The following is an 11,663-nucleotide window of genomic DNA, read 5'->3' on the forward strand; positions in this document are numbered from 1 at the left end:
AATCGGACACGGACAGGTCGACGCAGCGTGGGCAGGCCTCCCGCAAGATGGACCGATGAGCTGGTCAAGGTTGCGGGAGCGTCCTGGATGCGGGTGGCACAAGATCGGTCATGGTCGCGATCTTTGGGGGAGGCCTATGCCCAGCAGTGGGCGTCTCATGGCTGAATAATAGTATTAAAAATGACGTGCAAATATTAATTGTTGTTTTCTTATCGAGGCAACAACGTGTATATCTAAACGGGATTTTGCAAGAAAAAACATGCATATTGTAATGTGTCGACAGTAAAAACTTTTACTACAATAATGTATTGTAGTAAAAGTTTAAAAGTGACTTGACCATAGTCAACCACGCTAACCAAGTGCGAGTTGGTTGACTTCACACATATCTTTGAATTTCTTCTCAGATATGTGTAGGTTGCATCACGATGTCTTCCTTCACCGTAAGAACGTCGGATAAATGTACATATGCAAATCGGAAATCGAAAAACACATTGGTACATGGCGGGATTCGAAGCCAGGACCTCCAGATTGCAAGTCAAGTGCTTGACCCCTGAGCCACTGACGCTCTTTTTCTCTATTTTATATGATCCTAATTACTAGTACTTTACTAGAGCAACGTAATATACTTGTACATGCGATTCACACGTTATTACAACTTGCACGAACATGTAATAAGTTGACTTTGAAATGATCTCCCATTCAAGATCTTATTTTCTTTGAAACAAAAACAATGTTTTTATAAAGGTGCTGCGACATTGTGAAACTTCGTTTACATATCGAATAAATTATACTAAGCATTAGTTTATTATTTAAATGAAAATGCCAAGAAAATTTAAGAAATAAATGAAATTATTACGACAGTGCTGGTGAACGTGGGACAAGAGAATTCTAATTAAGAGACTCACTATCTCAATTAAGCAAAACTCGGTTCAGTTTAGCGGCTTTAATCAGATCTCGGTTTATTAGCACTGACTGAACAGGAAAAATCCTAAGAAGGAATTTAAAATACTAAAAGTTTAATAACAAAGTAAGCACCGCTATAGACTATTTGACGTATAAATGTAAAATATTGTTACCAAAAGGTACTTTACCTTTTACGTTAAAATTCGTGAATAAAAAAAAGAAAAGATTATATTTGACATTGTCTAAACCTATAAAAAAATATTGTCGGTGGTCGTCAAGCACTTCACTTGCAATCTCCAGGTCTTGGGTTTGAATCCCGACATGTACCAATGTGTTTTCCGATTTACATATGTACATTTTACCGACGTTCTAACGGTGAAGGAAAACATCGTGATGCAACCTTCACATAATTCAGAAGAAATTCAAATATATGTGTGAAGTCAACCAACCCGTACTTGGCCAGCGTGGATGACTATGGCCAAGTCACCTCTAACTTACGGAAGGCTCCGAGCCCCTCGGTGGGGGCGTATAGTGAGTTGATGTTAATGAACCTATAAAAATCAAATACGATAAATCAGCACATAAAACTCTAATGAATTTCATCGATTCTATCTAAGAAATAACAGCTTGGGCCTCTGAATAAATCTCATGAACATGGTTTATTTTATTTCTTGAGCAACCTTAGAATATATAAGGTAAAGAAAAGGAATGTATACAAATTCTAGGAAAGTGACCGGGAAGAATTCCGAAAAAAATAACGATGTTTTATTTTTAAACGTAACCCTAGAATGTTAATATTAAATAAATTCCCGAAATAAAATGTTCTTCAACCTTTGTACATCATAATTCAAAGCAACAATTCGGGGCATTCTGTTTTAACTCCAGGATGCTTGACTTTGTGTTGTAAATATGAAAAAAAAATGTAGAAAACAAAAACCAGATTCACTGAATACAGAAAACAAATTCTGTTTTAAAAATCAACATTTTACAACTACAATAATGACAAATACACTTTTGTTGATAAAAAGTCAATACATTATACTAACCAATCACTATGTTACTGTTAAAGGAGGTTACATGTTTAGCTGACATTTGTGATAAAAAAAGGAAAAATTAAATTTTTAAATTTAGTGTGTCCGTTAATGTCAATAAGATGTCAATGTAAATAAATGCCTTTTTCTCAAGATGTTGTAGTTTAAATTTATGCCAAATTAAAAGTTTAAGTGTGGTGAAATTAAATATCCAGAACTTTTATAAGTAAACAGTTACCACTAAAAATGACACTGATTTTTAATTCAAAACAATATTAAATATTTTCGACAAAATATTTATCTCATATTGATAATATTAAAAACACAATAAAATTACGGATAGACCTATAATACGCACTTGTACCTAATATCTGATATGACTACTTCAACGAAATTATATTAATAAGTTGGATGTATTGAAATCGACCTCATAAAAGAAATAAAACCCCTATTACAAGCACATGTGCCAGTAATATTGACGCGTAAAATTTGTGAATTATCCAAAACCAGTGTGCCCTGAGTGTTTGATATTATTGTCTATTATATTGTTTAACTAGCTGTCGCCGGCGACTCCGCCTACGGGGAATTTAGAAAAAACTTAATTAGTAGCATATGTGTTCTTTCAGACTATGTTATATAATCAAGCCGAATATCATCGATATCTGTTGAGCTGTTCTGAAGAAACCTTCAAACAAACATCCATCCATTCATCCATCTATACATCTATACATAAGCGTTTACATTATTAGTAAGATTTTCTTCTCTGCGTTTGTTTTTATTACTACTACAATATAATCTATCTACTATTTTGTACAGCTTCCAATACCTGCCCCTCTGTTTATAACAGATGCAAAATCTATTGCCTTATAAATTGTTTGTGTACATTCGGAAAACTCTGCGCTTGTCTTTGATAGATGACTTTTGATTTGAGCGCACAAACGAAATAGACGATTACGAATTTAGGTATTGATTTATCTTCAATGAGTACATCACAAAAATAATTAAGGATTAAAAGATGATTTTAATTTGTATTGTTTATTTAGATTCGTGACTAGAGTCATTTGTTTTTTAATATTGTTATGAGAAACCCCTAACTAAGAGTAGGTTTCGATCTCCTCAGTGGGGACGTATAACTTATACGTGATGAATGATGAGAAAAAATACATTTTATGAAAAAAAGTGAAACTGATTTTATAAAATTTTGACTTAGTAAAAATTATAATTGAAATAAAGAAAATATCACCGTAAATAAATAATCAATTAATCAATGACTGAACCAAACGCTTAATTAATTTTAACAATGAAGTTATAAAGCTCAAAGTCAGTTTGTCATAAGCTTTATTAAGTCAAGCACCCTAACAAGCCGTCCTCCCCGCGTAGTGACAAAGCAGTTTAATAATTCTCCGTAGAGTATTAACTTTTAATATTAAATTAATAATAATAAAAGTAAATATTCTTTAAGAAATATTTAAAACAAATATATGGAACTAGTACAATTTACAACTAGGGTTGAAAACGCTGGACTATTTTATCGTGAGATTATCTGTGAAGTGGCGTCAGATACAAACAAAAGAAAAAGGATGATACATGGGGTGCAGTAAACCTCATAAGTTAGACGAATCGCAGAATATTTCTACTTAACGCCTGGCTATGAGGTTTTGTACTGTTGCATAGTTTTATTTCCTCATTAACAATTCCATGAACTGACATAATTAATATTTAACATCTCTGTCATTAGAATTCCTAAGTTTCGCCTTCCTAGTATAGTTTCCATACATGTTGCGTCGCTTTGTGATACTGTGTTATTTCCCCTGAGAGTCATGTCAGTGCAGCTCACCACAAATGTAATTTAGAAATTCATGTTTACATAGATCTTTAATAGCTAGTTAGTTTATTTTAAATGTTTAATGAAATGAAATTAAAACTTTAATAATTAATAAATTTATCATTAAAATTTTAATGATTAATAAAATTTATCATTAAATTTTAATGTTGTTTAAAATTAATCTGATTTGCATTCTATATAGGATTTATTTAACAGAAGTCCATCACTTTGACCGTATGTAAATATAATAAGGAGTTCCTTTCAAACAACTTCGAAATATTTTGAGGTTTTTGAACTTAAATGTGAAACGAAAAGTGTATTTTTTTACCTTTCTTTTCATATTATTCAAAAGAAATAATTAATTGTTATATAAGTGAAGATAAATTACTCGGCGGTAGCACATTGAAACGGAAAATATCTTCCCGTGGTCGGAGTTATCGGCTTTCTAAAAGCAATTAAGCTAAAGTCCCCTTGGAGACACCGCAGCGATAACATTGTACTACGCTCCCGCCTTATTCTTTTGTTATTAATGGGATAATAACTGACAGCAACGGCTTAATCAACGACGTCGCTTTAATGTTTAATTACAGATAACATGATAAAATGAATCCCATTTAATTCCGAACGATCTTTTCATAAACTCCTATTTTTCATGAAACCAGACAGAAATCATTACGTTTAAATGTAATTTCTAATATTTCCATTCTATTTATTACAAGTTCTATAAAAACAATATACCTATATTGGCCATACAGTTCTAAAGTCATAAAAGTCCGAAAAAGTTTAGCCGCTCGTTTCAATATTCGGTGAAAGATTAACCCTAACTTGAAGAATTCTGAAAGAGCGACCCTCAGAATGGCCCATAAAAATGTAGCCTCACTTATTGGTTATCCGAAAAATAGGGTCGGCTGCCATCTGTCGCCAAATATTCTTAATGGTTATGATATGTTGATACTTGACATGAATATTTTTCTTTTTTTTAATCAAACAAAAACACAGGACAAAGTGGACGTATCAGAATGCTTTGATAATGTATTGTGAAGCACTACATCAAGGAATACCGTAGTAAAGTAGAAGGAATTATAATTTTGCGAATCAATTTTCACTTTGCTACATATAGAATAGGCACCGAGTTTGGGATAAACGTGCCTGGTCACTGCACTCCAACCTCCGTGCACCTACGCCCTCGTGTTCAGGCAAATGCCTTTAAATGAATAGAAAGTGGTATATGCAAATATTGTACAAATTACCTATTTAGATTGTAAGATTTTTTCATCTTTTCTGTGTTTATAAGTTGACTACATTGGAAAAGAATATAGGAATATAGTGTAATTTTAATTATAGCAAAGCATTATTAAAAAGTAGAGCTAAATAAATATACCACAATATACCTTATAGCCCCTTAATATGTCGCATTAAATAAGTGTCAAACGTAAAGTATACTTATGTAAAATTAAATTTTAAGTCATATTTACCTTCTCATAAACAAGAGCAATTGATGCGAGCTGATAAATCTTTAAAACTTTGCTGTCTCCGGAAAATTTACGAAGCGATACCCGAGAGTATCTTAAATGATAAATTACAGAAGTTACCAGATTCAATACACTTCATTATCTCCCCTTGCTTTGTTTATAATGATGAAACTTCTGGATGTAGCACAGCTTTAAATATGAATGAAAAATTTACCATCATTTTATAGGAATAAATTAGACTAAAGAAAATTTTGAATGTCTATCTAAAGTTAATGAACAAGAATAACTGTCTTAGTTTATAAATAAAATATATGAAAAGGAAATTATAAGACAACGATAAGCAATCAAACAACCTATTCGATTAATTTTATTATAGGACCGATCCTCGAATGATGTCCGTTATGCGAGTACGGTCCAAAACTATGACACCCGTCTATTAAAAACGACAATTATCATCCCAAAAATTATTTCGATACTTCATAGGTGTCAATTGTCAAACTAATCATTCGTAAATAGAAAAACTGTATGTAGTAATAATAGGAAGGTCAAATTAAGTTAGAAAATTCTCGTACAATTAATCAATTATTTATATTTCCGTTTTAAGGATTAAGCGAATTCTAAGCTCGGACTTAAGCTCTATAACTTAAGTAGAATGCACTTAAATATGTTGTATGTATGTATGTCTATCTACACATTAATTTTCTGCGAATATCAAGAGAATAATTTAATGGATGTTGAACGTAATCCGCTTAGCCGCAATATGGATTAAATGGGTTCATGTGTACATATGTTTTAGTATAAGTATATATAAAGCAATCGATAGAACTCAGTTCTTATAAAAAAATGTGTTTATTCGATAAATTTCAGATATTACTAGATGCACTTAATAATCTCCTCTTGTTTTATTTATAATGATGAAATTTCTGGATGAAATAAAGGCTAAATTAGGGTAAAGAACATTTTGAATGTCTATATAAAGTTATCCACTATATGCTACCGACGAGTTCTTGGATACTTTGGACATGTTGCCCGGAGAAACCACGACGTCGTTAGAAATATTGAATTTACTCATTGTCATTTAAAAGACCTCAACAATAGCATCTGTCTGTATTTAATACCTCTACTTTACTAATTTCGTTTAATCATTCACTATCTATATACCAATTTTGATTAAAATTGTTAACATTATGGTTATTATAATCAAAATTTGTTTTAGACGATCTACATATTTTTATTCCTTGACAAAAAATAACGCTCTTTCCATGTTAGGTTAGCAGGAAATAGACTTTATTTCGAAGCTAACCACAGAGCTATATGGTATTGCCATTTCAAATGTAAACATAATTAGCCATATCGGTGTAGTAGCTAATATTTGAGACACAAGTTGGTTTAGACTAGTGTTTGGTGTTTACAATGAGTAATCATGTTTCTGAGCAATATTAGGAACTTAAATATTTTGTTTCGTTTTATCTATCCTTACAGAAGTTAAATAAAATTTACTTCGAATTTTAATCTTAATTTTTTTTAGTAACATGTGTTTTAAAGAATTGTTAATTTTTAAATATGATTTCAAGGAATTTACTTTTGATATGTTTTTAAATAGAATACAAATACAAGTACAATGTATGTTGTTTCCAAAATCAACTCGACAAAACCGAGCTAAAGTTTCAGCAGCGCATTGGAGCTGTGCAAATATGCTCAGGAGCTTTATTGAAGGTTTGTGTATTCAACGTACCTACTTTTGCATTTACGTATATTCCTTTGTGTGGTTATTCGGTGTATAAATTTCAACTTTCCAAATTGAAGATTCGAAATACTCCATCTTTTACATTTATTTTTAAAGCTGAAATGTAGTTCAATGTACCCATATAGGTTTACTGAAGCATTTTTAGATTTTTGAACATAACAAAAGACAACGAAGGAAAAGACTATGTTGATGATTTAGTTTGTCAAATGTACTTGAATAGTTAAGCAACCAAATGGAGTAAAACATTAATTTATACAGGGCTAATAATATCAGTTGATTTCTTATTTTAATAGCTGCATGACGTACAAGATAACTTTACTTGCTTTTTCATAAATGCTGTTCATTACATCTTCATTCTTCGTCTTCGTAAACTTACATCTACTGAAGTACAAAAACATAAATAATAAATACTTTATAAACTACTTTTACAATACTAGGTGATAAAAACATTTAAACTCTGCATTTTTATTTTGTATTTATTGATTGTGTTTCGTGATAAGTGAAATTTTCCCCTCGGGTCGCTTTTTATTTTTGTCACGGAGCAATTTCTTTTCGAATCCGTATACAGAATAAAACGGAAGCGGCATAACAGTTGAAGATACCGGCAGAAGATCTGAAACGAGAGAAATGTTATTGTAACAGAATATTCATTTTGAAATTAATATTATGTATACGAATTGCGATCGCATCAAACTAGCTTGTGATTTGTTTTGTTTGATTTGTAAATTACCAAGGTCATTCAAGGTCACTAGCAAATCGGTATTTGTAGACGCAGTGTAGACCGTTCGGTGCAATACCACGCACATTCAGAAGACAAACATGAATTCAAATTTGATTCCGTGTTTCGTCTGATGAGTGTATTTGTGTGGGTGTGCCTGAGGATATTTTTTACTTCTCATCCATCCAAAAATAATCCTCAAATGCGCTTATAAGTACTGTTCATAAGCATATTTCTTTGGTTCTTCAATAATTCATACTTTTCGTTATCTTCGCTGATATTAATGTATTTTATTAAAATTAAATAGATATCAATATTAATTTAGTTACGTTACGCATGACTTTATGTTAAGTGACAAACACAGGTCCATATACAATCTTGACCCTGGCCCGTTACTTGGTAATGCAAGGCCGGGCGACCAGTCTTAAGCTTTTTAATGCAGTCTCTGCACAGTTCTGTTCAAAGACCGCGTTCACACTTTATTATAAAAGTTATTATGAACTCTTAAAGTTACTTTGAGTTACAATCCACTCTTAATTGAGACACTTTTATTCCTTCGCTTTGTGGAAATTATTGTCACCCTAGCACTTTAGATTTCTTGTAGGTATTTTTATAAATACAATTATTTAAATTCAGAAAAGTTATACAAAAACATATTATCATCGCTATTATTTTACGTACTTTATGTAGCGAAAATAATATTTCTAACTTCCATTTGAGTTATAGAGATGAATTTAATATGTAAATGTTATTTTTAATTATTTTCTATATACCACGGAAAGGTTGTAAACATGACTTTGTATTTCGAAAGTGCACTTTGCGCACGACACGAAGTTTGTGAACTCAAGGCAATACCGTGAGTAAACCTGCATCCATTTAATTTTAAATAATAACGAAACATTCGCTGGTAATACTGTATCATTTTACGCTGTATTTTTTATTGATATTAAAAGTTGGTCATCAAGATATTTGAATGTTACTGTAACCATGAACACGCTCCGTCAAAAATCTTAAAAAACTTCTAGTACTTTCCGTTTGAAAAAAATAATGTAAGAAGTGTTTCGATGTGAATGTTTTGGTAGTGCGAACATACTGATATTATATCTAATGTCATCTTATATCAACAAGATGCACAGAGTTTTAGTGTCCTGCCTTGATTGTCTTCTTACCCAGGGTATAATGGTCAGTATTAAATCGGCACAGAAAACATATAATGGATGGGAAAAATTAATTTCTAAATGAGCGAAAAACGGGTTTTGATCTTACTCACCATAACTTTTTTAACGTTTTAAATCATTTTTTTAAGAATATTGTAAAATTAAAAAGGTCTTATAATAATGCCAGAGTTCATTTTGATTAAATTAAAATCTTTGTTTTAAAATGTAGCCAATAGATGGTGCTATTCTATCTATGAAAGCATTAGTCAATCGGTTTTTTTAATTAAGGTTATGTTGCGGTATTATTAGCTATTTATAAAAAAAACTGTAAAGAATAATAAATATTTCACTATAACATATCAAACACAAAAACTATCAAATACAGTCGACACAATTTTAAGAAGAGGTCACATTTTGATGAAGTGTTATTCAGATGGTTTCAGTATTTTGACAATTCTTAAATAATAATACACTGTTATAACACGAAATAAAACAATCTATTATTCTAATAACAACAGAATTGAACCGTATCAATTCACCGAAGTGTTTATTTGTCATTCGAAATGTGTTATCAAAAGCGACTTACCGGGCTTCAGAACGTTATCGGAGTCCCGTCGATACAGCATCCCGTAAGTAGAGCCAAAAATACAGGCCGACAACAGTAGGAGAAGCAGACAAAAATTCATTCTTTAAATGGCCCAAATATACCGGGATCGCGCAACTCGACAGTGGATATATTTTATCCTTTATTTATTCGACACTCTTCCGTGTCGCGGCGAGCGGTGTACTCGAATAGACTCGAATAAAATATCGAACGTATCACTGATATTCTCGATACGACCGGCTGGCATTACAAGATCGAAAATCTAATATGAATACGCTTTTAGCAAAATCACTTTAGCGTAGGCTTGTACCGTTGTCCTGGTAGACTGCGGTAAAAATAAAAGGTGGCATTTTTGTAAATAAAATACGAAAAGGTTTGTATTTGGGTTCGTTAGAGCGAAAGTGACATTGATAAGTAAGAAACATGTTTTTTTATATTTATTTTATGCTATGCTTATAACTTTTAAATTAAATATTTAATGCCATTCGATTTATTAAAATAAATAATAAAGCTTTATAGTACATTTAACAAATCTGGTTCATTATAACCTTGGCTCCTTTTCTAGGTCTCCCTGTATTAAAGGAGCCAATGACTTCCTACAAGTTATATTGCGTATGTACAATATCATTTTTATCATAAGGTGGCAAACGAGCGAGCGGCCACCTGAAATCGCTGAAATAGCGAAGTGACCATTGCCCACAGACATACGCAATTGCATAAGCGTTGCCTACCTTAAATCGACGGAGGAGAGGATGCACAGAAAAAAAGTATATGTATCCTGTCATCCGGAAAGTCCACTTCCACTTCCCATCCTTTCCTTATAAGAAAAAGGGTGGGAAGGGAAAGAGGCCTAAATTAAATTTTTATAAGTTGAGTAATAATTTTATAATCTAAAGAGAACAAACAATAGTAACTAGAAATTATATAAAAAAGCTAGATTAATTAAAATGGAATAAAAGATTCTATAGTATCGTTATCTCACAAAAAAAATGGATCTATTGATCGTTACTTTAAGCGATAATTCGGAGTCAGGATCATGAAATATGCTTTAAAAACTTGATATTTAGTACTGACTACTTCTTAATAGTATTGACTAAGAAATCTTCACTAAAATTTCGTCATAACATTATACATTAATGGAGACCACATAATCACTCTGGGTACGGCGATCAGTAATATAAAAATCAATCTATTTGTTATAAAGTCCACTTAAGTTGTAATAATAGTAAAGTAATTAATTTTAAATAATGATGTCCATGTTGAGTACAAGAGATGAGATCATTTCTTGTGTTGACATGAGTCATTGCGGAGGCGAGAGATGACACCGTCTTACAAGCTTCCTTAAGAGGTAAATGACGCATTATTTTGTTTAATCTGAGTATGTTCAAATACGTCGATACAGTTAAAGTAAATTAAATATCATAATTTATTTCTTGTCGATGGATAAAATTTTTGATTATTATTTGAACGAAAAATAACTTAGAAAAGTCACAGATCACAGAATAAAAATTTCAAAATCAATATAAAATATGCAACTATTGAAGTAAATAAAAGTAAAAAATAATAATATTCAAAATAATGAAATCGATTGAAAATTCTGCAAAGGGACCTTCACTTCATTCCAGGCTGAATACAGAATACGAACTCCATATTATTTTTTCACAGCTATAATTATTCTGCAAACATTGTAAATTACAAGATTGCGTGTAATACTTAAAAAGGCGATATAAATATCAAGCACTTAGCTAATTAAATTATTGTACTAATATAAAATCAAATCATTTAAACAACCAAAGTATTGTACATTTTTCTCCCAACATGTGTGAATGCTGAATACAGGTGTAACTTAGTATCCACGGGGATAAAGACCTTAGTATCAGCCTGCATAAGCCAACTTTGTTTGATCCTTTTGTATTACCTACTCGGGGCAACTTGGCTACGTTTTGCAAGTGCACAAGAGGATAAAGAAGTTCAAATTACATTGGCGGTGTGTCGTAGTGATATTACTGTCAGGGGAAATAACTGAACATCGCGTATAGTGGTGAACACGTACGTACCCGCGTTCGTAAAAACATAAACGTGGAAAGATATACACAGATTACGCCGGTTTTCTCTAACAGCTCTTGGGTATTATTATGAATATGATTGTATGTTTAAAGAAATTCTATTCACTCTTTATAATTAACGTAAGCGACTTGGGTCTAAT

The 11,663-nt window shown here is 31.6% G+C and overlaps 1 protein-coding gene across 1 annotated transcript; it reads right to left on the minus strand.

Moving 5' to 3' along the window:
• Nucleotides 1–7,164: 7,164 nt before the first annotated feature.
• LOC106123344 (uncharacterized) lies at nucleotides 7,165–9,739 on the minus strand. Its single transcript, XM_013319603.1, has 2 exons — nucleotides 9,440–9,739; nucleotides 7,165–7,591 (listed from the first exon to the last, which is right to left on the minus strand). Exons 1-2 carry the CDS (start codon nucleotides 9,537–9,539, stop codon nucleotides 7,455–7,457), a joined length of 237 nt encoding a protein of 78 aa, XP_013175057.1. The 5' UTR covers nucleotides 9,540–9,739; the 3' UTR covers nucleotides 7,165–7,454.
• Nucleotides 9,740–11,663: the final 1,924 nt, after the last annotated feature.

The sequence above is a fragment of the Papilio xuthus genome, unplaced genomic scaffold, assembly GCF_000836235.2.
Source record: "Papilio xuthus unplaced genomic scaffold, Pxut_1.1 DF826115.1, whole genome shotgun sequence".
NCBI lineage: Eukaryota > Metazoa > Arthropoda > Insecta > Lepidoptera > Papilionidae > Papilio > Papilio xuthus.